We start from the raw sequence: 17,488 nt of genomic DNA, 5'->3' as shown, positions 1-17,488 counted from the left end.
AAAAACTGAGGGTGGTCTGAATATATTATGAATGCACTGTAATTCAGCCCTTTCAGATGGCAGTGGCATCTCTTTTGGGAACTGGTACAAAACAAGGACAGTGTCTATAATTTTCCCAGAATGTATATTTGCTATTCCTCTCACTGTGTTTTCCATGACTGAAAAACTGATCAAGTTTTTTCCTGGTTTCTCAGGATGAATGGGAACCTCCGCCTTTAATCTAATCTTAATTAGTCAAATAAAGAGTCTAACTGATAGATCTGTTGGGTTCTAACAAATTATAAAGTTATTGTGTTATTCCTGATTCTCCAGCAGGTGTCGCCCTGATATCATACGTTCCAACTTCACGGAAAGAAGAGTCAGACATACATAATTCCAATGTTTATATTGTAGATACATTTATATAATATCTTTTTTCTTTACAATGGAATTGATCTGTCACATAAGATGACCAACAAAAAGCACACAATACAGTCAAAAAAACCAAATCTATAGAACCTATGATTGTCACATACTGCGAGTCACAAAAAAGTACATACTGTGAATAAATAATCTACAGAAATATGTACAATATGCACAACAAGGATTCAATGGAAGTGCAAATAAAGCTTTGGATCCCTGTACAGGAAATAAGGTAAGCAGATGTAGACTGAGCCAGCTGTCCCAAACGTACAGAATGAAGCAAGAATCAGCAAGAAGTCAGAAGTTTACAGGACATTTAGTAACATTTAGGCTTTGAGCTCCTGCATTTAATGACTCGTAATCATGAACTGAGCAAAAACAGAAAATCAGAGAGAATAAAATTAACACATTACATTATGTACAGTGTTTCGCATTCCACATTAAACTGTCCAATGAGGATCAAGGCAACAACCACGGGACTACAGGCGGCTGAGAGAGACAGCGGCAGAGAGAAAGATGGATCCGAAGAGGAGGCGACTCACTGCAGACCAAAAAATAAACCTCCTTGTGCTCCTGGCTGAGTTCCTTCGCACAGAAACAGGCTGTGATATTTAACACTGTACAACTCCGCTACCTTTCCCAACTGAAGACCAGGAGAAGAAGTAGAAGAAGTAGAAGAGTGCTGGTCAAAGGAGCTGCATGTATGGTTGTGTGCGTACCTCGCTCCTGCTGGTCCATAACACACACACTTAGCCAAATGCACACATGTGAACTGCAGTCTTCTAAAAAGTCCAAAACTTTAAGTCTCTGCTGGGCTCAGGAGCTCAGAGTTACCCAGAATTCAAGTACTCCAGTGCAACTTCATAGCAGAACTTGTACTGGTCCTAGAGGGCGAGAAGAGAGACGAAAACATAAGATAGGTAAACCTACAAAGGGCCCTTGGCACAAAGGAAACTCACGGGACCCTTCTGCAAAGAGTCATACTTGATCAGAACCATTTTATACCACATATTATACACATACTGGAGGGTAGATGTGTTGATAGTTGCTCTAAAGTGCAACACAAGGCATGGCGAAAAGTCAGTGATCACTGGCTGGGCTTGTTTCTATTTTTTATCACAACTTTGTCCATTGAGATTTTATACCATACGAAAAATGCTGCTAGTCATAAAGTAATACAAATGTAGTGTATAAAGGTATAAAAAAAGACAAAATCAGAATACAAATCAACATAATGTAACAGTTTAGTTGCCTCACCATTTTAAAAAAAGATAAACCACATTGTGTTTATCCAAAGTGTGACATAGCTTATTTTTCCCATCTTTATAAACCATAACACCACCAGAAGGGAGATGTGAGTTTCAGTGGAGTAAAATAAGACATTTAGGTTTAAAAAAGGTGCCTGATTTGTTTTATTTAATTATAAATAGAAGGTTAAGATTGATTGAGGTTAAAATAAGTCATGTTCCAGAAAGTTGAAAAAAACTACATTTTGGCCACCACTAAACAGAAGCTCTAGTAAAAAACTTTCATTTTGTGTTAATTTTAATGCCTCATGTGGACAAATTGGTAACTTTATTCCTTTATTTTTCCTGGATGTGGGTAAGTTGCATTTTTAAACATTTAAATGCATCATTCATCACCATCTTTACTGTGTGAATGGTAAAAAAAAAATGCTGTTTCTGTTGCATACACTGGTAGTCATGGGCCCCATGGCTACAATTTTTTGGAATCCACCTGGCTCACCATACTCCACCAAGAAAAAGTAACCGAGCTTTAAACCATGCTCCATCCAGTGTCGTTTACCAATCAATAAAGGACCAAAAATAAATCTTTAAAATATATAATTTATGGCCAAATATGGGTCAGTACCATATGTCTGACACCTATCCCCTGGCAGTGATTTCAGGCATAAAAAATAACCATGCAGAAATACTCAGTCTTATTGATGATGGTCGCAGTTACCTTTTTTTAGGTCATAAAGAGGCATGAATATAGATATGACAATGTCTCATGACCAGTTTAAAACAGGAGCTTTAATGTCTTATTTTGCTAGATTTCATATCCATTCAAATGTTCCAGATGCAGTTAATGTTACATTTTTTACACAGTAAAGTATCATAAATTGCTGTTTGACGAACTTGGCTTGCCTCACTCTAACAAATGTATTACAAGTGTGTCATCAGTTCTCACTTTATTAAAAAAAAAAAGAAAAGAAGAATATAAGGACAAACTGGTGTCAAATTTAAAGACAGAACCTGCCTAAACTTATTTTTACATAATTATATGAATGGATTTTATTAGCTGTGATTGTGATTTTATGGATCTATCATAATTCCCTTAAGTCTGGGTCAAGTCTGTTTAACTGCTGAATTAAAACGAAGTTGTTATTAAGTAAATTTTAAAGGGACAACCTACATATTTTACTCATGAAGGCCAATTTCATCGCTTCAGCCTGCAAAAACAGTCCCCATCAAGACAGTCAGAGTTGCAAACTTAGAGTAGTAGTTTAAAATAGGTGGACATTTACTAAGCACGGAGACTCATGAAAAGATGGTATTCCCTAGTTCAGTTATAGTGCAGCTACAGTTCTCCTCACCAGTAGGTCCACCATGTTGGGTTTGTTGTTCCGTAGTGTTTTGACAGCATGGAAAACGTCCACAGATCGCTGGTGTTGAAGCATCTCACACACGATGCTAATGGCACAAAACGTCCCACTGCGGCCGCCTCCATTCCTAGAAGAAGACATGCATAAGAATATTAAATACAGTCAGAATACACTGAGATTAAGACAGACAGGGATGGAACTAAAGCAGACTGAAGAGTGAGGAGTTTCACATTTTTGATGCAGTAATTCTCTTTGGTCAGTAGGTGGAGATGTTTCATTTCTAATCCCATCTTTGAATCCACCTCTCTCCACTCCACTCAGATAACTTACAGACAGTGCACCACAGTGCGCCCCTCTCCCCCGTCGTACTCCTCCTGCCACTTGTCCACCTGTCGGATCAGCTTGAGGAAGGAGCGTTTGGACATGGGCGTGTCTCTGTACATGGGCCAGCCCAGGAACTGGAACTGCTGCACCATCCGATAGCCGTCCTGAGGCTGTAGGGGGGGAAGGTCACACTGGTTATCCCAGGTTACCAAACATGCAGACAGAGGGTGGTGGGTGTTTGGGAGGGTGGGGGTTAATCGCTGCTTTGTTAAAGATGCAATCAGACAGTAAAGATGCAGGGCAGAGCTAAGCCTCGATGACGACATGCAGGACAAGAGATGGATGAGGACACGGAGAAGATGAATGCTAAGATGGACGGGCTGATAGATGAGCACGGTTACTGCTGGAGACGGAGAGTTAAGATACAGACACTCTAAATCACAGCCAGACATATGGATCAATAACACTTGTCAGTGATCATATGTGATTACACTGTACTCCATGCTGCTGGTGCCTCTGCCGGCCGGGAGCAGTTACACCATGTTAATATGAATATTGACAGCTGCGGGCAGACTGTAGGGTAAGGAGCTTACACAGGTGGCTGCAGGTGAGCTGTCTGCATGTGCCAGGACCCCTTTGACCCTTTGTCTGGTTGCTCAAAGTTAAAGGGTTAGTTCAACAAATTCAAACAGAATATGATGTGTAACTCATGCAGGGTTATCTTTCTCTGTAGACAGTTTGGTGTCACTGGCCAATGCTGGTTTCTGGGATAATCCTCTACACTTAAAGAAGTATTGACATCAGAACTGACAAACACAGAGCTGGGCCACATTACACATGGGCTGCTTTCCCTCCTGTCCATTGCAAGATGCTTTTTTTGTGTGCAGTTTTTGGGTGTCTTAACCTTGCTGAACTTCTCCATATTAATACGCCAGCTCCAATCAGATGCACCTTAAAGACAGGTCAAACTGAGCCTTTGCAGTGCCTGCCTTTAACCTGTGAAACAGCTACCCACTTAAAATCTAAACTCCACCTCAGTCAACATTGGGTTTTTTAATGTGTCATCTAAGTGAAGTTGTTTTGACTTGATATAGTAATTGAAATTAACATTTTTAAACTTTGTGACACACTCTTTTCTTTTCAGAATGAATGGCCTTCACTGGACCTTTTAAGTGTCTGCAGCTTTCATTAGGACTATATTAATTAGAAAAACGTTTCAGCAATGTCTGTAAATGAGCTAAAGCTGTGCTTTCTTTCAAGGGCTGCCACCTAAGGTTGTATCAGGGTTATGTGATCTGAGCAACCATAGTGTAAGAAGGATATAAAACATATATACAACATTTGTTCTACACATTTACTGTGATTAGACTGAGCTCTATTTAATTTATTGTAAATTATTATAATAATATCATGGATATAAAACCATCTAAAAAGATATAAATGTGTCTTTAGTTATGATTCTCACTAACTGTGTCATAAAAAGCCCTGGTTCTTTTGGCCCTTTGCTTATATGAGTAATGAACATCATTTCTGAGATTTCTGCCTAGATTTTTTATTCATTCAATATTTATCTAACCAGGATACCCTGCTAAGATAAAAAATTCTTTTTACAGAGAGTCCTATAGCAATGTGAATTATAGCTCTTTTTGGTGATCCAAATTATTTGGTTCAGCTTAGCAAGAAAGCCAGATTATTTGGCTTCATCAGAGCAGCCAAATTTATTAATGCTTGACATTTGATGGATAAATGTGCTTGTATTTTACAAATTTGGCTTAATTTTTTATTTAATAAAAATATAATGTAATTATTTTCTAAAATATCTTGTCTCCTCCAAATGCCTTGTAGGTCAGATGAAACTTGCTCACTGCCAGGGTCACATGACACCATGGTCTAAAATATTTATGTTATACCATCAAGTACGAGCCCTTAGTGCAAGGTGTGCCTGTTGTGTAGCTGCATAGAGAAATGTCATCCCTATTTTGTCAATCAGACAAAAATAACAACAACCAGCTGTTAAAGGGGATCCTAATCCAAACATTCACAAACAAGATCCAGCTATTTGAACTGGCTCGTTAGTGAACAACACATCACTAGTATCCTGGCCAAGACAGGCAGCATCATAATTCAAGTTTCTGACAGTAGCCATACAAACTAATCTATTTCAAGAAACAAGACTATAGAGTATGTTAAATGATCTGAAATAACAATTAAGATCAGCAAATATTTGTCAAGATCACTCACAACAAAGGCATCCAATGAGACTGGCTCATCAAGGCTCACCCCTGTTTCTAAGTATAGGAAAACCCTTCAAGCTCAGTAGTGTCCCCAGCATTACGTATATAGATGCAATGACAATATCAGAAATTTGACAAAGAGTGATTTAAAAAAACAAACAAAAAACAAAAACATGTTTGAAATCAAGTGGATCATAACGCATTTAAACAAAATTAAAACCATAGTAGATTGTTTTTTGTGCTTTTAAAATCATGCTGATGATCTGCAAGGTCCTGAATTTTCCCTGACATTTGGTTTGGAGTGTAGTTCTGGAAAATCTCCATACAAAGGGTCATGTAGCCCTTGCACTTCACCTTACACCTCATTTCCAACAACGCCCTACCTCTAGACTTGAACATACAAGTCTTCCAAGTAGGGTTGGTTGGTGAGTGCATTGGGTGTACTGGCATTGAGCCTAGATGTCAGGTGATTTTGTAAATTGTCCTAGATACAGGGAGAAGAAACTTAAGCGCCTTTACCTCTGTTCCGTTCTGACCTTTGGAACAGAGGGAAAGAAAAGTTTGGAGGTTACAAGTGCCAGTACTTTTCAGTCTGTAGAAGATAAGAAGGAAGGAGGAAAGTAGACCCTGGGTGGACCTTGGCTGTTGAAATGTTTAAGTTGATACATGTTTGGCTGACTGAGATTACAAGAAGTCAAAAATATAAATAAAATGTACTGCAGGATAGAAATGCTTCCATTTCTTCATCTTATCATTAATCTTCCTATCTATAAGATCATTATTTTGAAGGGGATGCACTATATTATCATTGTAACATTAACATTGGCCATATGCTCCCCTTAAACTGGAGGTTTATCCTAACAAATCCTGATTAATTAAGATTTAAAGTATGTTTTTATAGAGGAGGAATTGTGCATTCTGCATGATGCTATAGTAGGGACAGACTAAATATCAAAAGTTGATTTAATATGGAAAAGAAAGGACATCTTCCAGGCTGTATACCACACAGAGTAAGTGTATGGCTGTGTCTGAATGTAATTTTTGGTGAACTGACCCTTTAATTTGACAGTCATTTTCCTCAAAAAGTTTTGACTGAAGGAAAAGTGACAGAGTTCAACTTGATTTCCACCATTTTTAACAATGTGTGAAATTTCTCAAGCTGTCTAAGAGACATGGGACTTGTGGCAATCGCACCTCGGTCCAATCACTAGTGCAGCAGCATTGTTAAAGAACAGTGACTGCCTCTGCACAGCTTGAATGGACAGACCGGCGCGTGAGTGGGATGTGTGAGGTGTGCAGTCACAGAATAAATTGGCTGTTGTGATCGCCACAGAGACAAACAAGTTAGAAAAGTTATGAAAAAATGGGCAGCAGAGCAGGAAAACTACACAACAACTAGATCAGAAAAATGATGTTCTCTGAAAAATGATTTTCTATTTGAAGTATGACCTTCTTGGGTCACCGTACCCGGGCTGCATTGTAGATCCGGAATATTCTGCTGATGATGTCCTCCTCTAAGTCTGCGGAGACAAACTCTACCTGGATGGGTCCATGGCGGTGGACTCCGTTTTCTGGCCAGTACTGTGGGCACAACTAAACAAAACAGGCATGTACACAAACATACAGCCACACACACACATAGACAGAGAGAGACACACATGCACACACAGACATAACAAAGAAAAACACACAAAAAAAAACAGAGAGCATGGGAGAAGACTCATTAGTTTCAAGAATCAAACAATGCTAACGAAGGCCAAAGCCATTGATATCAGATGCTTTTTATTTAAAAAGAGGTTTACGTGGGTTTTTAAAAGTTTGAAGACATGAATCATCAAAAACAAGAGCTGCTGATGGAAGTGGAGTCCATTCAATCTGAAGGGTTTTCTTTTTCAGATATGATGAATTACTCTTTCGCCAGAGAGCATTCAGACAAAAGCTGAACTAGATTTTTGATGGGCCAAACATGAAACACAAACACACTCTCAAGTATGAGGGCTTTTTCCTAATCAACTGACCTTTTGTTCAACAAATCACAAATAAGAAAGCCTTGACTAAATGTTCTTATCTCTAAGGAGAAAAAAATCTTCATGCTGTCTCAAAAGCACTTCTATTTATTTTTCAGCCCAGGAGAAATTCAGAGAATCTTTTCTGTAAAAACATCAACATACAAGTTTATTTGAAAGTGGTTCATCAACAATTTTGATATCAAAGTCAATTATCTGTTAATGTTAGACACATATTTCAAACCTCATTTGATCCATGATTTTACAATTTATTTATGTTTTTTTTAAACTGTAAATCTACTTCCCCTTATTCCTTTGGTGCTTACTAATCCTTGGCCAACCACAATCCTTTGTTCATGGTCTCTACTCCATTTTGAAAGTCTTAGCCAACTACTGGCTAGGCTAAGCTAAAAACGTTATTTGAACATTTAATCAAATACTTCCACCCGTTTATTTAAATTTAAACTACCTTATTCAATAGATAACCATTGCTTCTTTGCTTACAAAGTTATTAAGCTCTTTATTGCTAATTTTGCCACTGTATCTTCACCGCTTAACTCTTATTCCCTAATGTTTAAATGTGTGCTTTTTGCTTTACTTATCAATGTCTGCCGATTATGGAATACATTTAGCTCTCTAATTCAACGAACTAGCTAGAAGGCTACTTCTAGCAAACTACATCCATAATATTCAACTGTAAAACAGTTTTGGCCAACAATTAGTGCATGACATTACAACCATCTTATCTTTATTTTAGCGCACTATTTTTAATTTTTGTTACTTTAGCTAACTATTTCCTTCATTTACAGTCATGCATAAGTTTTAGGCATATAAGGTGCGACAGATTCATCACAGGGCTGATGTACCAAAACCCGGGGCTGGAGAGGGAGGGAATGTTGGCTATAGGCAGGCTAGAAACATGTCGACACACGTAGGTCGCTCAGCAGCCAAGATCAAACTCGACTGTTTCTCTTATGTTCAGGCCTTTTCACCTCTGGTGATACACCCGGAGACTACCGGTGGTTTACAGGCCTTGGGACATCTACAGCATGACCAATGGCAACCCTACTACATGCCCAGGCAGTACTGTCACCACATCCACCCATTACTCTGCCCTAAAGGTGTGGGCTTCGTTACTTCTCAAACTGATTATTGTCCCATGCCCCTAGTAATATGCAAAGATATCCCTGAGTACAACCTGGATTGTGTCAATCCTCCTTCCCGCCTGATGGTGCCCTCAGATGGCTTACTCGCCACATCTATGCCTTATTTTAGCTTGAATATTGGCCCAAGTGTGCCTAAAAGTTCTGGTGTGTACTGTTCATATTTGGGTACTTCAGCTTTTTTTTCAACTGTTTAACCACAACTTTAAGAAATCCCTTCTGTGACACTTTACTTTATGCATAACTGTTCAAGCTACCTATTAACCTATGTACCAACATTTCACTCCACTTCTTATCCTATCATAGATGACAAACATTTCAGTGGCTTTTTATGCTTACCTAGTGGTAATGCCTATCCTGTTGAGATGTTAGAGACAACATTTTAAAGCATTTTCTCAACAGTGTTCCCATGTACTTCTTTGCTGATCACAAGGTATTCTCACTTGTACAAATATTCTTAAAAGAGAATTTCAGTTCATTGACTTGGCAAAATGGTACCAAATGGAGCTGTTCAGCTTTTCAAATGTGAATTTTGCTGTTTCTCTTGAAATGGAATACTTTAGTCCTTGAATTGTTTGGTAGTGAAAGCTCAAGGATTTGTAACCTTTTTTTTTTTTAAAGGGAAAGTGTCATTAGTGTCATGTACTATAATCTATATTAAAAGTATTAAGACACAATCACTAATAGTGTTATTGACTGCTTTGTCAGTGGTGTTAAGAAGTACAGCAGGAGAAACACATCATCATAAAAGCTAGAAAATCTCCTCTTCTCTTTCTCCTCGGGAGAGCCAGCAGGGTTAAGAGCGTGCACCTGCAGAGCACGCCGCCGGCCTAACAGCCCTGTATCTGACTAGTGGGTGTGTACACATACAGATGGACAGATTCTGCACTGAGACATCCCTTCATGCAGAGTGAAGAACAAACAAAGGAAAAACGAGACTACCTGAAGTGAATGCAAATAGCAGGCCTGAGCACACACATACAGATGGACACACAAATAACGCTCACTTTTTCCTCCAACACACAAAAACAGCACAAACACGCACAAAGTATGTGTGGCAGCAAAAAGCACCACTTTCTAGCCTCCTTTGAGAGCCTGTCAAAACTTGACAAATTCAACAGATGCAAAAACAAAGATGCTGATGGAGAAGATAGTAAACCTCCACCTCCCTTATCTCCATCTACGCCTGCCCCCCCTTGCCTCCCTTCCCACCTGTGCTGTTTCTTTAGCTGGCTGGCTACAGTGAGAATATTGAATGAAAGGCCTTTTCAATCCAGCCAGGCAGCCAGTCAGTCAGTCACCTGGGGAAGGGGGATTTGGATGGGGAGAGCAGCCCGGCTTCAGGCTTTGATCCCCGGGTGTTATGACAGAGCCTCAGGCTGAGAAATCTGGATAGTCTCTTCCACAGGCCTGTCTCTCCATCTACCCGCACTTTCATGGCAAGTCCTCCACTCCACAGCATCCACCTCATTTTAGACATATTCTGTGTATGCTCTTATTTATTCATGTTTGCCAGCATGGATATATCCCTGTTTATGTGCCTGGATGGAAACAAAAAATCATCATCTTTCTCTGAATCCAGTTCCCACACCTGACTTTTGTGTGACTTTATTAGATACAGACTTCTGATGAAAGGAACAGCCTCATCTGTCATCTGTCTGTAAGTGGCCTACTTCCAATATCCAACATGGATTACTTTGTGTACTTTACTGTATGTCTGTGTTTACAAACACATATCAGGTCGGGTTTACCTGGGCTGGGTCCACATCGTTGAGCATTACTATAGATGTGCAGTGGTAGTCCAGCACCAATCTCCAGAAATCCTTCACTGTGTTTGGTAACGGGTGCTGCGTCACTATGAATGCAGAAGGCTGCTTGTAACTCTGCAGAAAATCGAGAAAAAGGAAAGAAAATGTTAAATACACCTCATGCATTTTATATAGCACGCAAGCTGACAACCTACTGAGAATAAACCAACATCATTTCAGAATAACCTCCTTTATTTGACCTGCTTCACACTTCACAGTGTTGTTTTCTAATGGAGATTCCATGTCTAGGGAGATTATAATAGGACGCTGCACTTTTAATGTGGTTTCTGGCTCCATATGAAAGCGCAGCTATAAAAGAGAGGATCCTGTACCTGAAAGGTCACCTGCTCAGTCCATACAGGAGCCAAAAAGTCCATCACTGGGCTCTTGTACTCTGTCAAGGTGTTCTTTGTTAAAGCCACCCTGAAGAAATTTACATCTAAAATAGCTTTTCATTGCATTTATTTTGATTTCCCCTATAGGTACTTTAAGTTCATTTCACTGCGGATGGGCAGGGTTATGTAAGTTCAGCTCAGATATTTCCATGTGGACACGTCGTTAAACCCTTTTTCTTTTCTTTTTTTATTTGCAGATTTATTTGATCATTTTAGTAACTTAGAACAATGGATAGACATAGAAACTGGCAAGAGAGAGAAAGAGCAAGCATACAGAATGACATGCAGGAAAGGAACCAGCAGGCCGTCTGTGGTCCAAAACTTTCTTTTTTGTGTAACATTTAAAAAAAATAAGATTCTGTACTAAAAACACGGCAAGAGAAAAGACATGGAAAAGTAAGAGGGAGGGGGGAAGGTCTACTGGTCTTTGCACACCGTGTCCAACACTCAAACCTTGCACAATGAGTCATAAGTGTTTTATTTGTTTTCACTGCAAAGTTCATAGAATCTGGCAAATGAGGAAAAAAGCAGTGAAGATGATTCGGTGGCTCTAGATCTGTCCATAATGACAGAGTGCTTCATGCAGCACCAGCTTGTGTGTCATGTTGCTGTACCAATTTGGGTACAGCTGGGTACAGCAAGCTTGTGGTGTACTTTAGGCTTTAAACTAAGGGTCAAATCTCAAGGGTCAGGATGATCCTTTTATCTCAGGAGATTTCTATCACAGTAGCAAAGGATTTCAAACATAAAAATCTATTTCCATAATTAATATTCAGCTATGGAAACCACTGGAACAAGTGGCTGGAATACCAGTGGCAGTTCCTATTAGCTGTAATGTTTTCAATTAACTGTGAAAGGCAAAAATAGCTGCTTTGACTTCATGGATGAGTGTTAGACAAGAAAAGCAACATGTGGTAAAGTTTTCTCTACTGTAATTCTCTGCATTGTGACTCTGTGTCAGTTTGCCACTAAAAAATGACAGGAACTCAGTTAGGAAGAATTAAATTATAAGGGAATACTCCTATAAGCTCATGTATATTTGACTCTTACATCCATGAGCGCAGCATTGATGTAGTTAGAGCTCTCCCCATCAATGGTGATCAGAAATGGGAGGCAGCGATCTGGAGGGAGGACGTCCATGCAGCGGTTCTTCTCGTGGTTCCTGGGCAGGAGGGCGATGCTGCAGTCCTCCACCCGCAGCGTGGGAGTCACCATGTTCAGAGTCTGTGGGGGTTGAAACAGAATCACACACTGTCACACTGACACATGAAGGTGGGCACTGGGGTCTTGAGTGTGCTAATTATCTCCCAATATGGTAATTAACAATGCAATTCTTTAATCAGTTACATTAGCGATAGCTTCCACTCCCCTGATGCGACTGTGATGAATCTTAGGGGGGTGATGCATATCATATAACTCTGATTGGTCTACAGAGGTAGGCTGCTATTACAGATTAAAGCAAGGTGACATACTTGCTACTGATTTGCCCAGAGGGGGACTGCGCCATTCATCAAGAGTCAACATGTTTACTGTTGTTTTGAACTTGTGCTGCACTTGAGCTAATGCTCTATTTAGGATGTGCATACTGTGCCTTATTTAGCTGATTGTGATGAAATCTGCTCACCCTGAACTCTTCTTTGATTGGGCTGGAGTTGGTCTGCGGGTCCAGGCGGTTCATGTCGTAGTAAACAGAGCGGAGCTGACTGGCAGGGATGGTGGTGTCGCCACAGAGACATGCTTCCAAAATGGCATCATGTATGAAGACATACTGCTCCTGCAAAAAACAGCATCCTCATTGCGAATCCATCAAATTTGTTAGATTCTAGACAACACAAAACACATTTTCACAACCCCAAGTCCAAAAAAGTTGTGGCACTGTGTAAAAAAACTCATTTTATTTACAATATACTTTAAACAACACAACAGATGTTGAAATTGAGAAATTTTACTATTTCATGAAAAATATAACCTCATTTTGAACTTGATGGCAGCAACACATCTCTAAAAAAAGTAGGGACTGGACAACAAAAAACTGGAAATAAGTGTTACTAAAGAAAAACAGCTGGGTAAGTATGTTGCAACTAATAAGATTGATTTGCAACAGGTTAGTTATATGGCTAGGTATAAAGAGAGTATTTCAGAGAGGCTTACTCAACATAAAATGGGGAAGACTTTAAATATCCCACCATCTACAGTACATAACATAAAAAATTGTGAGAATTTGGAAAAATCTAAGCAAGCTAGGGACAAGGCCATAGGTCAATATTGGATGCTCAGGATCATCTGGCCCTCAGGTGGCACGGCATTAAAAACAGGTGCGATTCTATACTGGAAATCACTGCATGGGCTCAATAACACTTTAAGCGAACACCGTCTGTCAACACAGTTTGATGGGCCATCCACAAATGCACGTTAAAAGCTATACCATGCAAAGAAGAAGCCATATGTGAACACGAACCATAAACCAACAGAAAACAGTTAATGCATCATAGAACAAAATTTGGCAAAGACCCAGGACCACTGACAGGGTTCAATTCACATTCAATCCTCTTTTCTATCATAAATTGCTATAGTGATATTCATCACAACATATGCAACAAGCATATATACTATATACAGTGCTTAACAAATTTATTAGACCACCACCCAAAGTAAGGTTTATGCCACAGCTGCCCTAAATTAACAGCATTGGTAATTACCAAAATGATTTTTTATGTTTCTGCAATGGTAAATACACCAATATGTAGAAGCTCTTTAACAGAAATGATATGTTTGATGCTAAAATATAATATTGTTATCCATGAATTTTCAAATTTACTGGTTTACAAAAAACTGAAAAAATAGTAAAGCACATTATTATTTCTTGATTAATATGTCATATTAGAGTTATTTACTGTCATTCCTGAACAGAAAAATGAGTTTTAGTGGTTGAATGTTATGCTTGATTAATTTCTGACTTCTCAGAGAAGCCCAGTGAGCCGGCTCAACTTTGGGTATAAAAGGTGAATTCAGTTTGAAATTCCTCATTCCTGTTCAAAATGGTAAAACGTGGAGAGCTCACTGAAAATGAAAGAGTCCACATTAAAGCACTTCATGATGCTGGATGGTCTCTGAGACAAATATGACAGGCGGTCTAATAAATTTGTTAAGCACTGTGTGTATATATATATATACATATATATTCAAAAAAGAATGATTAAAATCAAATAAAAGTAGAAAACAAAGATTGGATAAAGGTACATCAAAGTCAAAGTACCCATGAGTGCCCAGTTCAACACTGTTTGCAGGATTTGGGTTGGGCTAGGCCCCTACATCAGACAGTACCCTAGCAACTGGTCTCCTCACTCCCCAGACTGTTTTCAACAGAAGAGGGAGGCAACTCAATTGTAAACATGGCCCTGCCCCTACAATTTTTTTGAGATGTCTTGCTGTGCAGCCAATATTTTTCATTAAATGGTAAAATGTCTCAGTTTCGACATCTGATATGTTGCTAATGTTCTATTGTGAAAAAAAAATTGTGTTGAAGAGATTTTCAAATCATTGCATTTCATTTTTATGTACATTTTACACTGCGCCCCAACTTTTTTTAATTGGGTTGGATTTTTAACTGCAGCAGCAGCAGGAAGACATTCCTCTGCATTTTTGCTTGAAGAATTCTATAACCTTTCCATGACCTTCCCATGATTATTCCTTTTCCCTGAGGCTGTTTCCATGAGTAATATTTGTCATTGTCTGCTCTTAAAGGTTACATTACATATTTTTGCATTTTTGGGTACACAGCTGATATCATTCTCTGATAACGCCTTGAATTTTATGACATTCTCAAAGCTTAAAATACTTTGAATCCTAGGTGAAGGTACTTTCTCCATTTCCCTGACCTTTTCATGTTTTTCCGACATTGGTAACCTTCGCCAGGCTGCGACTTATCATTATTATAGTCATGATAAAGGCATGAAAAAGGTTGACATCTTAACAACAGAAACAGTCCTCAGCTGTCCTTAACTTCCTGCAGAGCAAATCTAGAAATCGCGGCACATTTCCTCCTCCTCACATCAGTCAGTCAAGCAGTGGACATGTTGACACGGCTCCAGGCTTGATGCAAATCTTTTCTGAAGTGACATTTTCAGCTGACACTCCCTTGTCACTTCGGACCAAAATCTGCACACACGCACAGGGGTCACTGATTTACAGATTTGCGGCGGAACATGTGTTGCCATTTGTTCAGTGCGCAGCAGAATGAGAAGTGTTGACCTGAGAGTTTGACTGGCTCACGCTCGACACGCTTCTCAAACCAGAATCCACAGATTGACAGATCTTATCAGAGCTCATAAACCATAAACAACAACAAGGCTTTTCATTTCCGCAGACAGATTAAACCTCGTTGGAGAGTTTAGTGTCTGGCCGCGAGCAGAGGAGCCGTGCCAGCAAGCCCTGAACACCTGCGAGGGAAAACCGTGCATATACACACCCTTTGAAGGTCACTGAACTTGAGGAGAATGACTCAGGGTGAACAACATTTGGTCTCTAGTTACTCAAATCCCGTTCTGGACGTCAACGATGAAACATTTGCCCATTAAGTCCAATGACGCTTGTGATTTAAAGGGAATTACGGTGAAATGATGCATCCAACGAGACTATGGACACCTCCAGATGGCCAGTGTTCAGGAAAGCACAAAGTCCTTTGGTGGCCCACACTGGAATAAAGCTGCAGGATGTTTTCAGCCATCAATATGGGCTAAATATTCTCAGTTACAAGCCTTTAAACCTTTTATTATTGCATGTATTGGCAGGCACTTGTGCTCAGCACCATGGGATATAGTTAGGGTGTGCACTTCAATAAATGTCTTTTGTAAGAAATGATCATAAAAAGCTGCAGCTATAAATGCATCTGGGGTTAATGTAAAACACCATTCATCTCATATGTAAAGCAGCTTTAAAAAAGCACTGGAGAGCACTTGCCCTACAGTGATGACATAGAGGTCAATTATAGTTTGGATGGTTTGGTTATAAAATGAAATATACCCCCACTGTTTGAAGTGCCACTTGAAATGAGTGACAGTTAAAAATTGAAACTAATTATGCTGCATTTTAAAAGATAATGGGCATCATCAGTCACTGGCGAAATGGCTAAAAACCTCTATCGACTGGATCGCTAACACGTCAGGTAATGATTTATTCGGCCAGTATATAATGCATGTTTTGGAAAAACAGCTCCTCTTTTGTTATTAATTCTGAGCATTTGTTCTGGAGCAGCAGAGAAGTGGGGCTTATGGTAAGAATTACCCGCAGATTTTAGTTAATCCACATTTGATGGCAGCAGCCTGTCAGGCTGCAGCCTCCACTCTCCCCATTACTGATGATGATCTGTGGAAAGAACCAGTTCTACTGACCTCGGTCTGCACCATGTTGACTCTCCGTGAACGCAGCTCCCTCACACAGTTATAAATGTCCACCACGCCCTCTCTCTCCGCCATGTCCAGCATGATGTCTATGACAATGAAGCAGCCCGTCCGTCCCGCTCCGGCACTGAATAAAACAAACAACATATAATTATTTTTTTTCCCCCAGAGTTACATATTCAATTGTGGTAATTAACTAATCTTTCCTTTTCTTTTTATTTTAAATAACTATATTAAAGGGTTTGATCTCCCAAAATAAAATTAATTACTGATTTTTCACCAGTGTTAAATATTCGTCTACTATCAGGCAGCCTTGATCTTCATGCATTCTAGGATTTTCTCTCATTTCTTATATTTTATAAGGGTGTAAGAGCACCAAAGATCACAGAGGGCACAAGGCTTCGTCAGCTTTGATGTTGTTAACATTAAATTTCTCTATAATAACAAAAGCACTCATTTACTACTTTATGTAAAAGGACTCAGTGTGAAAAAAAAACAATTTTAGATTTTCTAATTTCTTAGGGTTTTGCCAATGAAATAATCAAAATCAACGTTTTTATATTATTTACTTTTTTGGACTGCTGTGTATTAAGGGCTGATGTAGTCTTAATATACAAATGGTGGAGCTAGTAGGTGGATCAAAATCATGCTGAAAAAGGTCGGTAGAAGAGCAAAAACATTTCAGATTTTAGTGTAGTTTCTTGCTCTTGTTTTAATAAAGAAATGTTGTCCAGTTCTAACAAATCTCTCGCTATACTATAGCTCAATCCTAGTTTATCGCCACACTGGTGGCAGCCATTGCTACCAGCTTCCAAAACAACTAAACACCGCCTGTAGCTACCACCTCGTTCTCCACAAATGATGCTGATTGGTCTGGTTCACTCCCAGATCTGACACTGTCATTTTAGATCGGAGCTTTGCAAGATTGATGTGCCTGAGGACAGACATGGAATCCAGCCAACCCTTCAGCTTTGCAAAGTGAGCAGTGTATCACTTTTTCACAATGGGTTTTGGGGGGGGCTAAGCTTTTAGGGTTACATCCAAGGAAAAGGGTTGGCAACCACTGCAATAAGGCTATGAAAATAATGGACAAATACAAACTTTTAAGGTTTGAGAGTTTTATGCATTTTAGTTTACTCAAATTAGTTT

The 17,488-nt window shown here is 39.3% G+C and overlaps 1 protein-coding gene across 13 annotated transcripts in view; it reads right to left on the bottom strand.

Moving 5' to 3' along the window:
* Window positions 1–561: 561 nt before the first annotated feature.
* Window positions 562–17,488, bottom strand: part of LOC121520598 (receptor-type tyrosine-protein phosphatase mu-like) — a 284,435-nt gene continuing 267,508 nt past the window's right edge. For 11 of the 13 annotated variants that reach the window (XM_041804124.1, XM_041804126.1, XM_041804127.1 and 8 more), the window contains 8 exons: window positions 16,331–16,466; window positions 12,565–12,714; window positions 11,991–12,164; window positions 10,489–10,620; window positions 7,036–7,161; window positions 3,341–3,504; window positions 3,002–3,137; window positions 562–1,286 (listed from right to left, as the gene is read on the bottom strand). In XM_041804124.1, the coding sequence (XP_041660058.1) occupies window positions 1,233–1,286; window positions 3,002–3,137; window positions 3,341–3,504; window positions 7,036–7,161; window positions 10,489–10,620; window positions 11,991–12,164; window positions 12,565–12,714; window positions 16,331–16,466 (1,072 nt within the window). In that variant the 3' untranslated portion in view covers window positions 562–1,232. The remainder of the gene's footprint in view (window positions 1,287–3,001; window positions 3,138–3,340; window positions 3,505–7,035; window positions 7,162–10,488; window positions 10,621–11,990; window positions 12,165–12,564; window positions 12,715–16,330; window positions 16,467–17,488) is intronic. The other 2 variants (XM_041804128.1, XM_041804125.1) reach the window with 2 other exon arrangements.

This window comes from Cheilinus undulatus, linkage group 13 (assembly GCF_018320785.1).
Source record: "Cheilinus undulatus linkage group 13, ASM1832078v1, whole genome shotgun sequence".
In the NCBI taxonomy this organism is placed as follows: Eukaryota; Metazoa; Chordata; class Actinopteri; order Labriformes; family Labridae; genus Cheilinus; species Cheilinus undulatus.
The sequence above is the reverse complement of the archived record's forward strand: the minus strand, read 5'-3'. Positions and strand labels throughout refer to the sequence as shown.